The sequence below is a fragment of the Triturus cristatus genome, chromosome 7 (genome assembly GCF_964204655.1).
Source record: "Triturus cristatus chromosome 7, aTriCri1.1, whole genome shotgun sequence".
Taxonomy (NCBI): domain Eukaryota; kingdom Metazoa; phylum Chordata; class Amphibia; order Caudata; family Salamandridae; genus Triturus; species Triturus cristatus.
Genome location: NC_140590.1, coordinates 184,485,764 through 184,509,583, shown reverse-complemented (window position 1 = coordinate 184,509,583; position 23,820 = coordinate 184,485,764). Strand labels below are relative to the sequence as shown.

Below are 23,820 nucleotides of genomic sequence, written 5' to 3'. Positions count from 1 at the left end.
TTACCCTAAGTCTCCCAATAAAAATGGTACCTCACTTGTGTGGGTAGGCATAGTGCCCACGACAGGAAACGGCTCAAAACACAACGTGAACACACCACATTTTCACAATGAAAAATTTACCTTTTTTTGCAAAGTGCCTAGCTGTAGTTTTTGAACCCTAGCTGTGCTGGCACCTAGGGAAACCTGGCAAACCTGTACATTTTTTAACACTAGACACCCAGGGGAACACAGAATGGGGTGACTTCACTGGCTTTCACCAGGTTCTGTTACCCAGAATCCCTTGCAAACCTAACAAAATGTCAAAAAAAACAAATTTTCCTCACATTTCTGTTGTGGAAAGTTCTGCAATCTGCGTGGATCCACAAATTTACACCCGCCCCGCGTTCCCCAAAGTCTACCAAAAAATGGTGCCTCACTTGTGTGGGTAGGCCTAATGCCCGTGACAGGAAACGGCTCAAAACGCAAACGTGGACACACCACAATTTCACAGAGAAAAATGACCTTTTATTGGCAAAGTGCCTAGCTGTAGTTTTTTAACCCTAGCTCTGCCGGCACCTTGGGAAACCTAGCAAAACTATACATTTTAGAAAAATAGACACACAGGGGAATCCAGGATGGGGTGACTTGACTGGCTCCCACCAGGTTCTGTTACCCAGATTCCCTTGCAAACTTAAAAAATTGCCCAGAAAAACAAATTTTCCTCACATTTCTGCGGTGGAAAGTTCTGGAATTTGCATGGATCCACAAATCTCCACCCACCCCGCGTTCCCCAAATTCTTCCAAGAAAAATAGTACCTCACTTGTTTGGGTAGGCCTAGTGCCCGCGACAGGAAATGGTGCAAAACGCAACGTGGACGCAACACAATTTCGCAGTGAAAAATGTCCCTTTTTTGGCAAAGTGCCTAGCTGTAGTTTTTTAACCCTAGCCCTGCGGGCACCTAGGGAAACCTAGTAAACCTATACATTTTTCAAAACTAGACACCCAGTGGAATCCAGGATGGGGTGACTCGACTGCCTCTCACCAGGTTCTGTTACCCAGAATCCCTTGCAAACTTAAAAAATTGCCAAAAAAACACATCCCCCGGGTGTCTAGTTTACAGAAATGTGTGGGTTTGGTAGGTTTCCCTAGATGGCCGCCGAGCACGGGACCAAAAACCCAGGTGACCTCCCTTGCAAAACCAGGTTGTTTTGTGATAGGCAATTTTGATGTTGCCTCACTACGATTTGGGCCCTTGCCTGTCGCGGGTACCTGGGCCTCCCACACGAGTGAGGCACCATTTTTATAGGGAGACCCGGGGGAACTCTGGGTGGTAGGAAATTTGTTTCAGTCCTGTGATGTCACAACTTTCCCACACAAAAATGTGTGAAAAAAGTGTCAAGTTTTCAGAAATGTGTGGGTCTTTTAGGTTTCCCTAGATGGCCGCCGAGCACAGGGCCGAAAACCCAGGTGACCCCCCTCGCAAAACCAGGTTGTTTGGTAATAGGCAATTTTGATGTTGCCTCAATACATTTTGGGCCCTTGCCTTTCGTGGGTACTTAGGCCTCCCACACTAGTGAGGCACCATTTTTATTGGGAGACCCGGGGGAATGCTGGGGGTAGGAAATTTGTGTCAGCCCAGTGATGCCACAACTTTCCCACACAAAAATGTGTGAAAAAAGTGGTTTTTTTAGCTAAAATTGAGGTTTGCATGGGATTCTGGGTAAGGAAACGTTGGGGGATCCACGCAAGCCATACCTCCCTGGAATCCCCCTGGTGTCTAGTTTTCAGAAATGTGTGGGTTTGGTAGGTTTTCCTAGATGGCCGCCGAGCATGGGGCCAAAAACCCAGGTGACCCCCCTTGCAAAACCAGGTTGTTTTGTGGTTTTGGGCCCTTGCCTGTCACGGGTCCTTGACCCACCCACGCTAGTGAGATACCATTTCTATTGGGATACTTGGAGAAAGGTGAAGGGGTAGGAAATTTGTTGTTTCTTTCTGCAGCGTGAACATTTTGGCACAATTTTGCAAGGAAAATGTGACAGACATTTTGAGGTTTGCAGAACATTGTGGGTAAGATAACTTGTTGGGATCCACAAGAGAGACATCACCATGTACTCCCATGGGTGTTTAGTTTAAGACAAAATCTACAGTTGGTAGGTTATTCTTAGATGAAATGTACACCTTGGCAGAGAGATAAAAAGACAAAGATTACTGCACAGCCATTTATTCCTCAAGCACACACACATACTGGTTGGATTTGGCACGAGGGCGAGTGATGGTTCAGTATATATAATTTTATTAACAAGAGATTTCACAAAAATGAAATGCTCTGTCAATAATTGGACAAAAAACTGAACCAGTGACTCGCAGCTCGTGAGCTGTAAAGCCACGTCAAGGCACCAACCGCTTTACAGGCCCTTCACACAACTTTGATACATGATACACACTAGACTATTCACAACACCAGGCACAAAACCAACACATTGCAACATTCACAAAAAGGGACAAAGTATACCCTGCTTGACAAAAACAGAAAAGACAAATATTTCTGCACAACCACCTATTCCTCAAACACACATACATACTGGTTGGACTTGGCACGAGGGTGAGTGATGGCTCAGTATAAACAGTTGAATTAACCAGAGATTTCACAAAAATGAAATGCACTGTTAATAATTGAAGGGACAAGAACCTGAACCATTGACTCACAGCTCGTGAGCTGTAAAGCCACGACAAGTCACCAACCTCTTTACAGGCCATTCATACACCTTTCATATGTGTGACACATACAAAACCATTCACACCGCCAGCCGCCGGCCCAGCACTTTACAACACTCACATCAGCAGACAGCACCATTCATGGGCCCATCACTTTCACACGCCCACATTCCTGACACAGCAACCACACCAGCTCACAGATTGCATGTATTGGGTTTGGCTAGCTGTGTGTAGTGACCAGGAGCTAGTCACTGCTCACACACCACCAGCCAAGCGCCAGTCTACGTACACCGCCAGCTGAGCGCCAGTCCACGCACACCGCCAGCCAAGTGCCAGTCCACATACACCACCAGCCAAGCGCCAGTGCACACACACCGCCAGCCAAGCGCCAGTCCATGCAAACAGCCAGTCAAGTGTCAGTCTACGCACACCGCCAGCCAAGCGCCAGTCCACGCACACCGCCAGCCAAGCACGAGTCCACGCACACCACCAGCCAAGCGCCAGTCCAAACACACCGCCAGTCAAGCACCAGTCCAAACACACTGCCAGCCAAGCGCCAGTCCACGCACAACACCAGCCAAGCGCCAATCCAAACACACCGGCAGCTAGGCGCCAGTCCACACACACCGCCAGACAAGCGCCACTCCACGCACACCACCAACACATTTAGGAATTCTTTATGCAAATAAGAAAACACAAACAAATTGCAAATAGATACAAATCTACTAACACAAAATCTGAAACTAAATACACTCCACAAATGCCCACCTTGAAACTGAACAAAAAATATTAAACAATAGAGGCCAGGCAGTTCACTTTACCACTCATGTATGCTCCCAAAAATTATTTTGCGTGTGGTACATTCTAAAACAAGCAGGCACACACAGCCTAGGGTTAGAAGGACACTCGGGGCAGCACATACGAGTCTCCTTCTGCATACCTCTTCGCCAACAGACTCTATATCTCCTACTGGGAAAGTCTTTTGAGGGTGTGGGAGGAGTGTGATCAGGAAAGTGGCGATCTTTCAATCTAGCAACATCCTCCCCCACTCCAACTCTAGGAACACTTGCCTGTTCCACTAAAACAATGCTGCCTATTGCAGACTCCTGAAACTTAGCAAAAGTCATCTTTGACTCAGGACAAGAATCCTGGAATACAACAAAAGCATTAAAGGTTGCCAAGTGGAAAAGATGGATAGCCAACTTCTTATACCAAATGTAAGCCTTATGAAGAGCAGCGCAAGGTTACAACCTCTGATCTACTCTGTCAACACCACCCATGTGCTTATTATAGTCTAAAATACACACAGGTTTGCGCACTTCAGCAACCTGACCCCAAACAGTCACAGGTGAAGTGCTTTCATCATGGATGGTAGTCAGCATGTAAACATCTCTCCTGTCTGAAAACTTCACAACTAGAAGCTCTTCGCAACGCACTGCACCACACAAGCTTTTGACAAACAAGTTCTTTTGGGAAACCTTTACGGTTCGAGCGGATTGTGCCACAAGCAACAGTGTCCACTTTGGCCAATTCCCTGAACAACCGCACACCAGTGTAGAAGTTATCTACATATAAATGGTGGTCATGGTTAAAAAGTCCTCTACCAAGTTCCCACACAATTTTCTCAGTCACTCCAAAAGTGGACGGACAACCAGGGGGGTTAATCCTGGATTCCTTACCGGTGTACACCATGAAATTAGAGACATATCCAGTACGACTATCACACAGCATATACAGCTTAATTCCATAGCGTGCCCTCTTACTAGAAATGTATTACTTAAAAACCGAGCGGCCCTTGAACAACACCAAAGACTCATCCACTGCTATTTCTTTCCCTGGAGCATAGATCTCAGAAAATCAATCAACAAAGTGATCAATGACAGGATGAATCTTAAAAAGACGGTCACAATCAGGGTGATCTCATGGCAACTCTAAACCATTATCGACAAACTGCATCATCCTAAGTAGAAGCAAATACCTATCATGACTACCGGAAATATAGCAGTTGCCATCAAGGGACTAGTAGACCAATATAAAGACATTGATGGCTTCCTTCGCAAGCCCATCAAAAAAGTTAAACCCAAGAACATCTTCATTTCTTCCAGATTTGTGGGAGTCCACCGGGTAGCTCTAGAGTGGGGCTTAAGGCTGGCACTGTTGTCCCTCAAAAACTGTTCGGTATACAAATTAGTCTGCTCAACAATCTCTGCCAAAAATACATCGTCCATAAACAACTGGAAAATGTTTTCAGTATTCACTCTACACCCTGGAACTCCAGTAAAGTCTGGCAATGCCGGCTGCACCATGCCTGGGGCAACCCAGAGGTCAGCACTTTCAATGGGAAGCCTTGCAGCCCCATGCTGCAGCCCAGATGCCTCTTGCCACACTATCGGCACATCAATATCCTCCTCTAACACAGGCACTTCATCCGCACTGAGAGTAGCTTCATCCACACCAAGAGTAGCTTCATCTGCACTGAGAGTAGCTTCATCATCTGATGATTCCATGTGGAGAAAAAACTCACTGCCTGAATCTTCCCCTGCCTCAGATGCAGAGTCACTCTCTGAACCATGGTCAGAGGAAGACTAAAAAAGCATACCAACAACCTGCTGAGCAGTAATCCTGTGGCTAGCCATTATCCTTACTAAGAAAGGAGACTGCAACAAGTCAACAACAACCAACACTGTGCAAAATAAGTAAGTAAAAAAATGTGTGCTTTTATCACAAAGATCTATATACTCAAAAACTATACGATTCACTTACAAGAGACAGCTACACTCACCAGCACCTACTCTGCAGAGACACAGCAAAAACCAACGATATCCCACTAGAAAGAAAAAAACAAAACCAATTACTCACAAGACAATAAAATACACATCAAGCGCAAATGCAAAATCTTTTTGACACTCAAAAAACAGAAGCCAAACATACTGGTATTATTACACGATTTGCAAAAAACACATTCATGCAGAGAAATGAAACTCATTTACATTGTACAAAAAATACACATGCAACTACACAAACAGCAGAACCACCAGTAACGACACCGCAACCTGCAACAGTCTAAAGAGCAAAAGCCTTGAACTAGAACAAAAAGGGAGAAATAAAGCATTACGATTGCAATTCACAAGAAATAAAACAATTCACATTATAACATGCTATGTCACTACCCAAATGGGGGCAGAAAGGCCAAATAAACGGGCAGATCTGCCCCCGGGGGGGGCAGAATACACATAAAAAAATATATGTCCCATGGGAGCGACCAATTTAATTATTTTTAAATCCCTGGCTCTAGTGGGCTTTTCTGCCCCCCCCCCCGGGGCCAGAAACGGCAAAAAATATAGGTGATCTGTCCCCACGGGGGGGGCAGAAAAGTCTTAAAAATTATTTAGGCCCATAAGGAAGTGACCTTTGCCAAAGGGGTCGCTTCCATTTAAAATTTAAAACACTCCCTGGTGTCTAGTGTGGTTTTCTGCCCCCCCCCCCCTGGGGGCAGAAAGGCCAAATAAACAAACCGATCTGCCCCCAGGGGGGGCAGAATATACTTTTTTTTTTAAATATGCCCCCTGGAAGCAGCCCTTGCCCAAGGGGTCGCTTTCAATTTAAAAAAAAAAAAAATTCCCTGGCTCTAGTGGGATTTCCTGCCCCTCCTGGGGCCAGAAACGCCAAATAAATCAGGCTATCTGTCCCCTGGGGGGGCAGAATATAATTTTTAAATAAATTTGGCCCCTGGAAGCGACCTTTGCCCAAGGGGTCGCTTCCATTTAAAAATAAACAAATTACCTGGTGTCTAGTGGGGTTTTCTGCCCCCCTTGGGGCAGAAAGGCCAAATAAAAAAAACTATCTGCCCCTGGAAGCAACCCTTGCCAAAGGGGTCGCTTCCGATTTTAAAAAAAACAATTCCCTGGCTCTAGTGAGCATTTCTGCCCCCCTCCGACCCTCCCCCCGGTCCAGAAACGGCCAAAAATCGGCTGATCTGTCCCGAGGGGAGGCAGAAAAGTCTGAAATTATATTTCCCCCTTAGGAAGCGACCCTTGCCCAAGGGGTTGCTTCCTTTCCATCCAAAAACGAATCACTGGTGTCTAGTGGGGCATTCCTGGTGCAAGATCGCGACGCTGTGAACGATCGTGCACCAGGAATGCCCTACATTGAGACATCAGGAGAGAGGAAACACTGTTTCCTCTCCCCCGATGCCTCAAGGCGTCCAGATTAGGCCCCCCGCACCACCGGAGACCAAAACCTACCTCCTCCTCCTGGACGCGCTGGAAACAAATGGTTTCCAGCGTATCCAGCGCTTCCTGATGACGTCGGCGCGCGCTGTGTGCGCTGACGTCATGGCAAAGCGTGGGGGGTGGTCGGGGGTGGCAGCGGAAACTCTTCCGCTGCCATCCCCCTCTGTGGGGCAAGATCGTTACCCCAGGGGGGGAACGCCAGCGCTTCTCCCAGGGGCTGTGCTCATGACGGAGTGGTTCCGTCATGAGCACAGCCCAACCGATGCTCATGACGGAACCGCTCCGTCATCAGCATCGAAGGGGTTAAAGTCAATCAATTTTCACCACAATGACCAGTCATATGTAAATCAGTCCTTTTTTATACCTATAGGCAACCCTGGCTGAACTGCCAGACCAGACCCCCTATACAGGAACTCAAGACCTGTTTCAAGCTATTGGGTCTTATCTGTTAAGTGCATCTTGAATTCTGTTTGTAAGTGAGCTGGGGACCTATGTTTGGGATTTCCAGTGCTAGAGGCTCAGATTAATGTAAGCATTCCTTCCATCACGTTGTTGTTTGTTTCATTTAAAGGTTGTCATGCGGCCCATCGGGTCCCCGGTGTCACTATGTTACGCACTATGCTTGGTATTTATCCTTTTTGTTTCTGGGGAAACAAGCAAACATTGGCCCTGAAGCGCAGGGAGTTTTGGGTGTCATTGTCGATTTTGACTTCCCATTTCCACAATGTCTTGCATGGCAAATTTAGCAGGGAAAATCTGCATTGGAAGGCCTTCCCTTAATAGTGTGGGTCTTTGGTAGTGCCCCTGTGGCGGTGTCCGTCGCCATGATGGTGAGTCGGCTCACAACCAGGGATTCCTGTTCCTCTACATGTAGTGAAAGTCGATATAAGGTGGGATTCCCTCCCCACCAATCCCTGCATGATACCCAAAATGAGCTCTAACTACATGATTTTCAAACTATAGATTTTGTACTAAAATCTTTTTTAAAGAACATTTATAACTTATCAGTGCATCAATTTCTCTCTTTCCATGTACCCATCATTCTCTTTTCCATCAAACACTGTGCCCGTCTAATGCAGTTCCATGTGTGTCTTTCCATTTATACAACACTTATGTGTTAATCTCGGTTTCATTCATTATTCTCTTCACCTGTTCACCATTTAAACATACTCCATCATTCTATTGTACCACCCATCTTCAGTGGTACCCTTCTTTTATCCATTCAGCATTCTTTCTTTCTATACATAATGGTCCCCTTCTCTCTGTCCATCGTCCATCTATACATTGACCGCTTGCCTGGAGTTCATTGTTCCTCAATCCGCTCCTTGCCATCCTTATATATCTCTGCCCTTGCATCCCCAATTCTCCCCTTTTTTGATATCTCATCACACACAGCATCTGTCACCAGCATCCCTGATTCTTCACAACTTATAATTCCACCATTTTGTATTCTAGAAATGAAATGTCCAAAAGTAAACACTCACTATGAGCTCTGTGGATCTTCATGCCCGGCCACCTGCAGCAACCGGTCAATCCCCTCCAGCTGTCCAGTCCCATGCAGAGAAGGATGCCAGTGTGACCATGGGTTTGTACTCAATGGGACAGACTGCATCCCTCTGGGGCAGTGTGGGTGTAGGTATTACAACAGGCACTATCTGGCTGGAGAGACCTGGAGAGGAGTGGACTGTCTGACCATCTGTAGATGCAATGAGACAACCGGCATAGCCCAGTGCTCCAGTGCGCCATGTGCCCAAGAGGAAGACTGCGTAGACAGGGATGGGATATTTGAATGCCAAGTACCGCCTGAGGGACACTGCCAGGCATCCAGAGGAACCCACTACAGCACCTTTGATGGGACGCAATACAGCATTCAGAACAACTGCACTTACATTCTGTCTGAACTGTGCACGCCTTCAGATTATCTGACAGCCTTCCGTGTGGAAGTCAAGGGCGACAACTGGGTAAATGGAGTTCCAGCCACCACAGCCGTCTCTGTGCGGGCCAAGGGTTACCTGATCACTTTCGAGCGAGGCTCTGTCAAGGTAATGTTACTATGGCATTCATTAACCTGAAACTTTGAAGTGTGATATATAGAATTATAAATGTGTAGCTGCGTTATCAAACAGAGAATAAGAGCAAAGCTCAAGTTGTCTCTGATGCCACTCAGAACCCCAGGGTGAAAAACATCCCAGTATTTACTTTTTACCCATCTATAAATGTAAGTAATCTATGATGTCACTTAGGACCCTCAAAATTCAAGTGTATCATCCTAGAACTGTGACTTACTGTGACCAATTCCCACCACCCTCTGTGACTTCCTTCTCTTCTGGAACTGTGCTCTTTGCTCTCCATCGGAACAGAGAGCCAGCACTGCACTGAATTGACTGGCTCTCAGAAAGTCCTTCAAGAGCAAGCTGACATTCCTTTAGGAGGCAACAACAGTGGGAAACAACCTTTTTTCCCACTGTTGCTACATGAAAGCAATCACTAATATACGTTTTTACAGTTGAGTTCTGAGGTCATTAAAATCTGCATCGGAGCTTAACTGAAGCAGCTGTTTAAAGCAAAGAAAACAGAAGGTTGGTTTTCTTGCTCTATTTTCAGCTTACAATGACAAGGAGAGAGAACATGTTTGTTTTTTGCAGCCCTTAGAGAAAAGCTAGAATTTTTCTGCAAGTTTCTACACATTCCAAGCTAGTGCAGCTTTAAAAAAAAAAGAAAAACTGACTTTTATTGAACTGTTTCTAATATCTGTTTGCAACAAATAACCAAGAGGTGGTTGATGTGTTTAATTTTGCACTAGAGGTTTTTGTTTTTTCACTCTTCATGTTTGCAAACATGCTTCCTCTTTCATATGAAAGAGCTACGCACCAAGGAGCATATTTATGACTCAGTTTGCTTTGTGTTTGCAGCACACAATGCGGTACATGCGTGATGCAAACCGTAATTGAGATTTATTAAGACATGCAAGGCCACTTTGCATAGTCATGAGTGGTTCAATAAATCTGAAGTAAAGCAATGCAGTTCAAATCGCTGCGTTGCCTTACTCTGCCCTGGGGAGGCGTTCCATGGGTGTTGCGTGGGTGTTTCCACGCAACTCCCATGGAATTTGATGCATTCCCAGATTTACCAGGATTGGTAAACCTGGTAATGCGCCGGAAAGATATGCCTTCCCAGGGGAGGTGTAGCAAGTCGAAATATCTTTTTTCTCCTCTTTACTTCCTCTTTCTATGTGTGCTGTATTCTGCAGCACACATAGAAAGAGGAATATGCCTCAGGGAATTGCCCCTTCCTGCACAAAACAATCCTGCGTGCAACAGAAGCATCCTTGCACCATGGTGCAAGGGTGTCTGCGTTGTCGCTAGGCTGCCAAAAGGGCAACAGCACGGGGGAAAAAGCAGGAATGTGTCGTATTGACTTAAATACATCATAGTCCTGCCCTTTCCTTGTCATCCAGTGCAGCACAGCAAGGTCACTTGCTGCGCTGTTGCACTAAGTGACACTTTTGTAAATGTGCCCCCATGGTTTTAAGTGGTTTGTGGGAAAGGTGATGGTGGAACCATGTAGTATATGGGATTAAGTACCCCCTGACGTACATAAGGATATTGCAAGTCACCTTAGTGTTCTATAACGTTATAAATGAACTCCGCTTTCGGTCTCGTTCTTCTATATGTGTATGGAACCCCTCAGTGACTTGCAATTTTCTTATAATGTATGACAGGGGTACTTCATCCCTTATATTATAGTTTATTCACAATTGTTAGTACAAAATTAATTTTATATAAGTATCAGAAAACAGCATTCACTCATATGTATATCATTTCAAAGACACAATTTCCTTTGCTGATCAAAGAGTATTCCAAGAGTCAGTAAAACCTTTATGAATCAGGCCTGAGACTTTTTTGTTTTACCACTAACTTTTCACAGCAGAGACCAGCTATTTGCCCTTGAAATATTTCTGCACATTCATCCTGTTTTGATTAAATATGATGAGACTTCCCATTTCACCTTTTCTGTCTACATTATTTGTCAGCCATGCCCCCATTTACCATCTATGAGTCTGGTTCACAAAGAGTTTCCCGTGAGTTGGTGAGACATAGACACACTTACTCATTGGAAGATGTTGTGTGAACCAATTCATATTTGATTTTATCTCAAGTGTTTATTGTTGACCAGAAGGAGAGGGTAGTTCATTTAAATGTTTATCAATATCGTATTAGAGTGGCATCAGTTGTTGTTGTTTACATCCCTTGAGATTACTGATGGATTTCTCTTCATGCAGAAGAAAGTGTTTAAATGCCAGGATGATACATCTGAATGTTGAGTAGAAAGATTGTGCTTAGCTGTACATTCCCATCTGGAATGCATGATGCACAGTAACTCCACTCAAATGGTATAATTTATCCAGAGAACCCACCTGCTGCAAGCAAGAGAAGTATGTAGGAGAAACACTGGAGACAAATGAGGCATAACCAAGGAAATTATTCTAAGGGTACCCTGAGAGTCCTATGTGTAACTCACTGTAACTTGTGGGGGGAAATTACATGGCTAAACCCTATGGTTTTTTGGATCCGGCACTAAAATTGGAGCAATGCCCCACTTTTGTATGAGATAAAGTATAGAGCAATTTGGTGTGTATTATCTAAGAGCTAATGCAGAAATTGCTAGCAGGGTAAGAAAATATAGAACATGAAGAGAAGGCAGAAAATACCAGGAAATAATACACTGCATCTCATTTTTGAGGCAGTGTTGAAAAGGGAAACATTTGAACAAGGTAACATTTTTGTATAGCCCACCAGCAACTCTTTCTCAATAGTAGAAGCTAGAAAACCATGTCCAGTCTTTTGTGTACCAAATTCAGGATTCATTGGTTATCAGTGTGAAGACGTTTTAAATGCATTTTGGCTAGAAAAGCCTCCTGAAGGACAGCAGTTCACAAGTTTGTCTAATTTGGAATAACCTATTTCTCTGAACAGGTTGATGGGGTGTCTGTTACTCTGCCCATCACCACTGATGGAGGCGACCTCCTAGTTTATAAGAGTGAGATTGGCATGGTGCTCAAGACCAGGTTTGGCCTAACTGTGATCTATGACGCCTTCACTGTACTCATCAACCTGCACTCCAGATACAGAAATAAAACCTGCGGTCTCTGTGGGAACTTCAACGGAGATGCCAGTGATGACTTTGCCACCCAGAATGGCACATTATCCAATGGCACTTCTCAGTTCGTCACTGGCTGGAAGGTCGAGGGAGGTTTGGTGTGCAGCGATGGTTGTGAAGGAACATGCCCGGTATGCCAGAATGAAGAGCAGTTCAACTCTGACTTCTTTTGCGACATTATCAAAGACTCCAGTGGCCCCTTCTCCCTCTGCCACCAACATATTGACCCGGATCAATACTTCTCCAGATGCCTAAGTGAGCACTGCCTCATGGGAGGGGACAACCGCACACTGTGCCTCTCCATCCAGACCTATGCTGCTGCTTGCCAGACTGCAAATGTCACCATCTCCCACTGGAGGAATGAGTCCTTTTGTGGTAAGAACTGTCAAATTACTCTTCTAAGTCCCTGTATTTCATTTCGTCATAGTGGTGCTTTACTGTTTCTAACTGAATATCTATTGTCCGTGGTAAAATGAGGCAAAGCTATGGAATGACAGCGTCACATTTTGTCTCTAGATTCAAAGAGTGTTTATTGGTGCCAGGATGATGGTACACTGATTTTGATTGCAGAGTGATATCGCTTTTTTTGATCTCTTGATTTATTTGTATGAAATAATACTCATCTGAAATAGAATCATTTTCTTAACAGCAGCTGTGCACTTACAGAAAATTGCAAGATTATTGTGAAGTGTCAGAAAATGAACTAGGTTTTAATATTTTTGTTTATATAATATACATTGTTATCATGAGACTTATATTGATTGGCATATGATATTAGATTTGCATTTTCCTTTTTATCCTATCGCGTTCTGACCCAGAGTGCTCCCCTTGACAAATATATCAAAGTACTGCCTAGAGGAATTCTCACCAGGAAAACAAGTCATAAAGGGGGAAAGCATGTTGTATTACTGATCGGTAAAACTAAAACAACATGTTACCCGCTGTTAGAAATGGGGCTCTCTAGTTGGCGGGAGTTAGGTACATTTGTCCAAGTAGAGACCCTTCTTCCTAGTCAGGGCAAGGGAGTTACACTCCTATAATAACCCCTACTCACCCCCTTGGTAGCTTGGCATGAGCAGTCAGGCTTATCTGAGAGGCAGCATGTACATATTAAGAGTTATCATAAAATGGGGTCCTACCATAGAGATCCCTGGCACCTAGCAGCACAGTTCAGCATTTCCTAGAGCCATTGCCATAAAATACTTCTGAATTAGTTCTTAGCCCAATTTACAAGGATTTTGGTTCTGCTTGACCAGGGCTCAAAGCCCAGTCAACCAGGAACCCAATTTCTGACAGGTCTACTGCCTCTATCCTTTCTTAATACACATGTTCAAACCTTTGGCATCTGACATAACTTTTCTTAAAGAATCATTCAGGCCCATAGTTTTGATTATCAGCTCATCAGCATACACGACTCAGTCCTTGTGTATTGAGATCAAGCCTTTCAACAAGACAAAAAGTGCTCTCAGCTGATGTAATAAATTCTGTACTCAAGGAATTCAGCATGTGGGTAGAAGGAATGCCGCTCTCGCAGAATTGCTTCTTAAAGGTTGTTTTTCTGCCAAGACAGATGTAATAAAACAAGAATCATTCTAAAGAAGCAGTCACTTTAGTTTCCTCATGAGTGCCACATGAGAAGATGGCTGCCGAGATTCCAAGCAGAGTTCTTACCAATTATAAACACTCAAAAGGGTCAACTAAACATCAGAGAACAACTCTCTGCTTTCTGACGTGGGCATCAGCATTGCACAAAACAGGCTACTAATCCCAAGTAATGTTGTAGCTATCAGTAATGCAGCCGAGTTAGTGGCACCCAGATCCAGAGGTCTCTCATTTCACTAACTAACAAGGGCATGTTGTTTTTCTTGAATTAGGGCCTTTAGCATCCTTGATGTACACTACTGCCAGGAAGCAGTTCTCCAAGTCTCATTGCTCATGCATAAAGTTCAACAAACACTGAAAGAGAGCCTGCTGCCAAAGTCCTAGATCCTGTGCTGCCCCTCACTTAGATGAGTTGGAAAACCCTCTAGGTTTATAAAAAAAAACTCACCCCCCAACACTAATTAGTGGCATGCTTCATCATAGGGTTCTCACTCAAGAGGCCTAATGCATCTGGGTGTGCTACGACACCTGAGTTACAGGGGAGCAGGTTATGTTTGGCTTCACACAGATCAAGAATATCATATTATCTTAAGGGCTCCCACCATTAAATAATTAATAATGGGAGCCTTGGGTAAGAATAAAAACACAGGTAGATATGCAAAGAGATTATTATGATATCCCACATCTCAGGTCTACATGTTTCAGCCGTCTTCATAATTGACCACAGGGTCAAATGGCTTTCTTCAGGACCAGAATGCCCCCATAACCATGTGCTACTCCTACGTGGTGTACACATGCACATTCTAACAAGTGGTACCTGCAAGGTTGTTTGTAACTTACAATCTTCGTTACCAAACTTTGTATGTATCTGGAATGAGTAAAACAAGAGAGACATTATGCAGGATTTTTTGATAGCCGGCGACATACTACATTTGTTTGGGCATAGCAAGCACACCACACCACACATGTTTGTCGAATTTGATAGGGAAGTGGAGCAAGCCTTCACCCTTCTCACTCTCTCTTTGTTATTTATTGATGCAAAAAGTTGAGATGAAGCTGGCAGAAAATGTACTGCAATTAGTTTGGGTTTGTGTCTGGCCTTCTTCTTTGGTTGTTCTTAAATAGATGTCATAGTTGTGGGTTCACAACGACTAATCATGTTGAGAAACATGCCTCGTCATTCCTGTTTTCATGTTTTTAGTCATGAACGTACATAGGTTTTGAGTTGCAGTATTTTGTTCAGCTCCTCAGCCCAGGTCAAGGAGAATTGTTGTCCCCAAGCTCAGTACATTACCACGTGTTTCTTTACCATGCATGTCTTTACAACATCGATTTTAAAAATGCATACCACTGCACTACCACGCATTTACATTCTCATTTATCTGAAATACCATTGCCACGCAATCCACTAGCACGCATACTTTTAGCATGTTTACTGTTATAGTAAAATCTAGTCACAGTCTAACACTACCACCTACTGTTGAAAAATGTTACAATAAATCTTAATAAGCTTTTGTTAATGAAATATGTATATGTCCATAACAGGTTTACTTTTTTGGGGGAGACCCTCCGAACACCATTTTTAAATTACTCCTATAATGTTAAAAATTACTTACCACATAGTCACCAATACAAGCATATATCTATTTGAAAGACTTATGTGATAAAGACTTGTGTGGTGAAAAAATGCATTGTAGTAGTATTTTGTGGTAAAAACTTTATGATAAAGGCTGTTCCCCACTTATTTTCATTGCCTTGACCACTCATGCCACGGATGAATGAAGATATTGCGGTACCCTTGCTGAGGTCAGCTCACCTACCTTTGCTGTGTCTTGCAGCCCTTGCTTGCTCAGATCACAGCCACTACGATCTCTGCGGGGACCAGTGCCAGGCCTCGTGTGCGACCTCCATCCTGGGGGATCACTGCACCTCTGCCTGCTCCGAGGGCTGCTTCTGCAATGAAGGCTATCGCAGAAGCGGCGATGACTGCGTCCCAGAGACAGACTGCGGCTGTGAGCACCAGGGCCGCTATTACACGGTGAGTGAGCTTCGCAGAACTGACAGTGAATGAAGCCAGTGGTGTGTCAACTTCAGCAATATTGTCCATTTCACAGAGTTCAGATGTACAGGGAAACGTTTGGTGATTCCCAAGGTACCTTGGTTAGGTGGCGGCCCACCATATTGATAGGGCCGGGTTCTGCACCAAAATTTAACAGGAACCCTAGGTGGATGTATATTTATTACCTGCTGAGAAGTGTAAAGGGGGGAAACAACTCATTTCGGTAATTCAACAGTCTGTATTTACTATGACTCAAAAGAATCACAGACTCCAAACTCCAATTTAGTGGGTTTATTACAAAGCCAAAAACAACTGGATGTACAAACACCTCAAGATGAGGTTGTAAAAATACATGGGAACTAATACAAAACCATATCTACGAGTGAGCTTGATCCGATGACTCATGTAAAGAATGAAAAGTTCCAAGAACAAAACACAAGCAAGGTCTGCTCCAATAATTAAGTCAGACTTCATCTATGGCTAAAAAGTGAAAAGCATTAGACTATTCCTACTCTATCTCTAAGATGACATCCCTACTTAGCATTTCCCAGGCAATATCAATTAAAGGTGTCAGCTTGTGAAGACTTCCTAAGAAGTACATTCACATGTATGGGTCAAGTAGTCAATGCTACAGAGCTTGCTACCTCATCTCAACAGACACCTCTCGTAAGTAATTTTCCACCATCTTCCACATTCCTTCCAATGTTCAGCACAATGACCTTGATTCCCAGGCCCTCTTCAGCGAGAAAGAACACCGGCTCCCAATTATCGAAATTCCTTTTACTTTATTTCTTTTTTCCTCCATGCCACACTCCTAAAACAAAGAGCGTTAAGCCTAACTAACAAAGGCAGCTTCCTTCCCCTGCAACTGAAACGTGAGAACAGAACAACCTTGCATATACATGAAACTCGCTGACTACCTCCAAATGTGAGAGCTTACCCGGGAAATTACATTTTACACAATCCAGCCAACATAAGAAAAAAAGAATAGGCCTTTCATATACACAACGTGAACATTTCATTTAGACCTTTACACATCACATTAGACACACATGTTAATAATGCTTTGCTTTGCAAACACCTATAGTTATTACACATTAAGCACAACTCGTCATCTCCACATGCAATCTTCATCATGGTGCACGTTTAATCAAAATGCACTACATTACACATGAGCTTTTATTTAGGCAAATGCAACTTACTAAAGGTTAATCTTTACAAACATAGATGCCATTCCATTTCTCTTGCATGGCACAAATACCTTTTCTATTGATTTAACATCACATAATTATTACAACACGTTTTCTAATAACCATATGTTAATACAACACAGGAATATATGCGGGTGCAGACCACGATTGTGATGCACCCCTACAATTTTAGAGCACCATCGCGCTCCATGAGTTTCCCCCTCTGATGACAAGTGTCATCACAACAAATCACACTCCCTGGAGAAAGAACCGACCTAAACAGAGCTTCTAGCCATCCTGCCCTGTCGGAACTTCTCTAGGCTTTTAAATTTCTCATAATGACTGTCCTGCAGTCTTTCCATCCTTCGCTCTTGCACTCTAAGAGATCTTTCAACTCGATTTGCCTTATACCACTTGTAAATCCTCACTAGTCCCCACAACATAATCACTCAAACCATCACTATAATGATAGGCTTCAAGATGTAACCAAGAATTCCCTTTCCAAGGAACACAAACCAACTTCCTACTTTACAAAATCTTTTTCCCAGCTTTTCCCAAATTCCTTCTGTGGCTAAGTCATGCACTTCATGATGTATCTCAGTGATATTACTTATATACCTCTTCAGATCTTTACTGTTGTCAGGTATATAAGTGCAGCACTGTTGGACTTTCAACATTTTACAGACTCCGCCCTCTTTCGCCAGTAAAACATCTAAAGCAAGACGGTTCTGTATCACCATAGCTCTTATCCACACCATCTCTCCATCTACAAGCAACAACGATTGAGCTGAGTTTGCTGACAATTTGTCCACAATGGTTGACAACTTTCTAATCTTGATATCATTCAACACCACTCCCGAACTTAGTATCAATGCTCCAAAAAGATCTCCTACAATTTCTCCTGCACTTGCACCTCGCTTCCCACTAAGATGCAATCCACCTTACAAATGGTCCAAATCCTCCACATGATAAATCTTGGAAAACACTACTGCCACATAGCACGTACCATACCAATTCAATGGCAATCGCACATAGGTACTTTTCCCACACACAAAATACACGTTTGGCACCACTTGTACTGCATCTTGTAAAAATGTATTCGCTGTAGCCTCAATGGTGAAAGTATGATCACACGCACTCTCTCCCACAAAGACCTTATCATAATATGTTTCAACTTGTCTCACACACAACTTCCCTCTCTGCTCAAAATCCAATGCAATTGGACCACTAATCCCTTTTGCTTTATGCAAGAAACTCTTCTTTGGTCCACTCAACTTTGCCTTCCTTGATGTAACGATATCCTGTTAATTTTCTATGCCTATCTTCTACTTGATCTATAAACTTCTTGTCTACATCTGTTAATGAACATGTTAGGTTGTGACAATGTGCATAAGCTGCATAAGCTGTATCTAAGGTTACAGTAGGTATGAAATACTTTAGTACTCTATCTTCCTGCTTATAGTAATCATACTTGTTCAAATGCTTATACGCTGGAACTTCCGAAAGCGCTACATCATAGTTGGAAAAATAATACTCATAATGACCCTTATCATAAAACATACTAAGCAATAGACTACACGTAATACCATACGTCAAAGGGAGATTGTGGTATCGAGTACCTTCCTCCACAGACGCAGGCAACTGCATACACACATAACAGTAGCTCACATCCATCATATTCACATATTTGTTTAGCAGCTTTGCATATGCATTAAGCGTATAATCACCCCTAAACAAATCTACATGCAACATACGACTAGTTTGATCTAGCATAGCTTTTTCAGCTCTTACAATACCCTCTTTTATGCTAGAAGTAGTAGGTGTAGATGTCCCTTCTACTCCCACTTCCCCAACCTCTGCATCATGTGAAACTTTTATAGATACAATAATAACTTCTGCTATTACAACTATCACTCCTACAATGAGTGTACCTATTACACACTTAGACCTATGGTTCGAAATTCCAGACTTCATTTTCAGCTTGTTGGATTAGTTCAGCAAGAGGATACACTAAAATTCTGCTTTCTTCACCTCAGATGGCTGTTCAAGCAGTCCAAACACAGTTCATTGAAGTGCTGGAAATTCTTTCACAGTTTGTAACTCACATTTTTATTTACACAGTTCAAAAGACTTCCTTAGCCCTCTTTCTTCTTCTACGGAGAAAATCCCTACGTTTATTCTTCTTTCACTCAGACCAAGGTTATTTTCTTTGAAACATTTATTTACAGTTCACAGTTCACTCACAGTCTCTTATAAGCTCGGAACGAATTTCAAATAATACACACTGCAAAATTTCAAGATGAACAGCTGCGATCTCCTTCAGCGGAGTCTGACTCTATACCATTCGCAATGTTACCTTCTCCCTCAGAGTCAATACCTGGGTCTTGTGTAGCGTGACCCCCCTCAGCTTGCTCTGGTGGACCACCAGCTTCATCAGCAACCCCCACAGCTTGGCTTGTCCTCTCGAGTGGCCTTGCTGCCACAGCTGGATTTTCTTCTGCGAGAGAAGCTGTTTCTTCCAGGGGTTCTGAAACTCAGCAAGTATGGGAGGCATGAATCCAGTTAGGCAACCCTCCGCACTTCACTGCTGTATTCATCACCAAAATCACTTGGTAAGGGCCTCTTCAACGGGCTTCAAGGAAACTCTTCCTCATGTGCTTGTCACCCGAACACAGGTCATGGCAGAGGTCCCTCGAGGTTGGGGCAGTTACAGCTTCCACCTGGTGAGCCACAGAATGGACCACGCCAGCCAGTCCCTTGTAATAGTCAAGGATCATATCATCTGTGATGTTTATCAAGGCTGTGGGTGGCACTGCTGGTAACCGCATCGCCCACCCCATTAGGATTTCATGTGGTGAAAGGCAAGTTCTACTATCGGGGACACTACGAACACTCATGAACACCAGTGGCAAAGCATCCAGCCATTTCAAAGACATAGACAAACACACTTTTGCCATCCTCACCTTCAGAGTCCCATTAATCTGTTCCACGTACCAGAAGCCTCTGGTCGATAGCTACAATGCAGTCTTTGATCAACATGTAAGGCCGCACAAAGTAACTTCATGATTTCACTATGGAAGTGTGTTCCTCTATCCTACTCCAATGAAGTTGGAAAACCGAACTGTGGAATTAATTCCCTAAGCAATAATTTTGCTACTGTAAGGGCCATCACATCTTCTTGTGGGATACGCTTCTGCCCACCATGAGAAAACACACACCACAACGAGAATGTACCTCAAACCATTGCACCTAGGCATTTCTATGAAAATCGAGATGTATTCTGTTGAAAGGCCCTCTAGACCTCCCAATGTGACTTAATGCAACCACAGTTTTCTTTCCAGCATTCATTTGTTAACACGTAACACACCTATGACACACTGCTTCACCAAACGCACGGAACCGTGGATTGTACCACGTTTGTCTGAACACTCGCACCATAGCATCCCTTCCAAGGTGCACTTCCATGAATCTTTCTCACCATAGAGCTCAATGAGTCATCTGGTAACACTGCTCGACCATCACTTTAAACCCAAATTCCATCATCTATTTTCTCACATCCTGCTCTAATCCATACAGCCTCTTCTTCTTCTGAAACCTCTCCCTGCAGACGCTTGAGCTCATCCCAATTGTCTGCCCTGGCTAACATCATGCTTAGCTCGGTTCTTTCTGGGCTCTCTCCAGTATAATCTCCAGTCAAAATGCACCCTTGATCAGCTCAAAAATGTGCAACCTTGTCCGTATATCTATTTCCCAGGGAGTCAAAGTCATTTCCCCTCCCATGAGCTACACATTTTACCACAGCTATTTCTCGTGGACGCTGCAAAGCTTCCAACAATTGTCTCACATATTCCCCATTTCTGATGGGAGATCCTGATGACGTCAGAAATCCTATCTGTGACCATAGCTGTCTGAAGTCATGAACCACACCGAAGCCGTACTGACTGTCGGTGTAGATGGTGACTCGGATTTGATAAGCAACTAAACAAGCACGAGTCAAAGCAACGATTTCGGCTAATTGTGCAGAGTATACTCCCTGTAAATAAGCAGCTTACACAACTCCAGAAATGGTACATACAGCAAATGCTGTTCTCAAGTGACCCAACTGTCTCTTAAGCATGAACCATCTACAAAAACGATTTCATCAGACTCAGGTAGAGGTTCATCAATAATGTCAGGTCTTGTCTTGGTGCAAAGTTCAGTCACATCAAGACAGTCATGGTCCTCACAATCTCCATCATCAACATCTGGCAAAGGCATCAAGGTAGCAGGGTTTAGAACCGAACACCTTTTCAGAGTCACATTCTCCGAGGCAAGTATAGCATGTGAGTCTGTTGTTTGTCAGGTGTTGTGTCTTGGTCCTCGTCATCAGGAGCTCAACTGAATGCAGAACAATAAACATTAAGTGGATGACCCATAACAATGCTTTTACATCTTTCGATGCTGACACCGGTTGCAGCAACAGATTTGAGACATCCGGGCAAAGCTGAAGCTAGTGGATCTAAAGTAGCTGGAAAGGAGGCAACTGGTCTATGGACACCTCCATGACTTGAGTTAGAACTGACAATGCACAACCTTCCCTCTTATGGCAGAACAGTGAAAAATATTTGTTGTAATCTGGCATCCCTAGAGCTGGAGCACGACACAAGCCCTCGCTCAACTCCGGAAACGCAATCAGACAGTCATGATGCTATGGTACCGGATCACTCACATCCTTGTGCGTCGGCCTCTGCAGAGGCTTTGCCTTCAAGGAAAAGTTGGGGATCCATTGGCAACAGTAGCCGACCATCCCCAGAAACATCCTGACTTCCTCTTGAGTGGTGGGCACAGTCATATTCATAATCGCCTCAATTCGATCTGGTAACACCTTTCTCCTGCTTTTTTTGATTCGGTGACCCAAATACTGAACTTCAGTCAAACAATACTGCAACTTGTTTGAGGATAATTTGTGTCCATTCTATGCTAAGTGATTCAGTAAGGCAACAGTGTCGATCCTGCAAGCATCCTCTGTCTCAGATGCAATCAAGAGGTCATCAATGTACTGCACAAGAACTGAATTCTGTGGCAGTACGAGACTCTCAAGATTATTTTTCAAAAGCTGGTTAAAGATCGATGGGCTCTCTGTATACCCTTGAGGGATACGACACCATGTTAACACACGGTCTTCCAGACGGAAAGCAAATAAAAATTGTCTCGCCTTATGTAATAGTATCAAAAAGAATGCCTGACACAAATCAATCACAGTGAGCCATTCAGCTTCGCATGGGACCTGGAACAGTATCACCGATGGATTTGGTACCACAGGACAACATGGAACCACAATCGTATTGACCTTTCGAAGGTCCTGTAAAATTCTTTACTTCCCACTTGGTTTCTGCAGTCCCATAATTGGTGAGTTACATGGGCTTCCCATTATTTCCTTCAGAATTCTCTGTTCGATCATAGACTCAATCACGGGCTTGATTCCGGCAACCGTTTCCGGTAACAGATTATACTGAGGTGTTCTCAGGAACTCTGCATTTAGTTTAACTTGGATCTTAACTGGCTCAACTCCCTTGATCAGTCCTATCTCTTCCCCTGTGAAATTGAATATTTCCAAAGAGACAGAGTCCCTCAGGTCCAGTGGGAGTTCCTCAACTGTCAACATTGGAAATACCTCTGTACACTGATTCTGATTCACCACTTTAAATGCAGCATCATCATCACTAGTCTGCAGTTCTACTCCCTTGGGCATGCAATAGATGGTGCAGTTCAATTTTCATAAAAGATCACGAACCAACAAACAGACTGGACTTGAGTCACTTACCACAAATTATGGTCGATCGTGAAAGGTTCCTATTCTTACAGTTATTGGTTCAGTCAATGGATTGGTCATTCTCTTATTCCCCACTCCTGCAACTTGGATTGATTGTCCCGAAAGGGGCAAGTTGGGAACTTCTGCAGATCTCACAGTAGAACGGGTACCACCAGTATCAACCAAAAAGGTGGTGGGATGACCATCAACATCTGCCTCAACATACGGTCCTCTCTGGTCTACCTCCAAGACTGCTCCAAGAGTACAGTCTTCCTCCCCCGTCAGACACTGTCATTGCAACAGGTCTGAATCGAAGTCATCAGCGATCTCGATAAAGGGCATCTGTTGGTAGGTTCGATTTCCTCCCCTTGAGTGTGACTGATCTACCTTTTCTGCATTCTGCATTTTGACCAGCATCAGCAGCTTATCCTTGAGCTTCTTATGCTTCGAGTCCACTTTGTCACTACAGTACCTGGCATACCATAGAATCTCGTCCACGGATTTATTCTGCCAGCAGATCAAATGCTGTTGAATCATAAAGCTAACCACTGGTCTTAATCCTAAAACAAATTTAGAGACGAACTGTCCCATATCCTTTGGGTCCAGAGTATCTAACCTGCTGTACTGCTTGAAAGCTTGCAAGAGCCTCTCATAATAGACATGTACAGTCTCTTTTAGCTCCTGAACAGTTCTGTTTATCTTAACCCAATCAATATCTTGTGGTGAAATCTTGGATTGCAACCATGTGATTACCTGCTCGTACTTTTTCATGGCCACAGGTAAAGAACCATGAGTAACAGAATCTCGCTCTAGTTCCAAAGACGGCCAGTCAACAGCAATTTTACATGCAGACCACACATCACTAGGTACTACAATGTCAAACAATGTATTCAAATCAACCCACAGCACTTTTGAAATTTTGACAAATCGATTAGCCTGTGTGTACCATTCAACAGGTTTTTCCTTCAGCCGAGGAAAATCATTGGTGAATGCTGCTAAATCACATCTACTCCAGGGCACATGCACGTACCCTCCATTCGGTATCTTTCGCAATGGATAAGCCTCTACTACTACTATTCCTCCTCCTGGAG

The 23,820-nt window shown here is 43.7% G+C and overlaps 1 protein-coding gene across 1 annotated transcript in view; it reads left to right on the top strand.

Annotated features, from left to right (window-relative positions):
* The window catches only part of LOC146809179 (alpha-tectorin-like), a 934,770-nt gene that overhangs the window by 487,983 nt on the left and 422,967 nt on the right, over positions 1-23,820 (top strand). Inside the window, exons 9-11 of the mRNA XM_085614840.1 lie at positions 8,383-8,969; positions 11,904-12,462; positions 15,528-15,727. Of these exons, the coding sequence (XP_085470966.1) occupies positions 8,383-8,969; positions 11,904-12,462; positions 15,528-15,727 (1,346 nt within the window). The remainder of the gene's footprint in view (positions 1-8,382; positions 8,970-11,903; positions 12,463-15,527; positions 15,728-23,820) is intronic.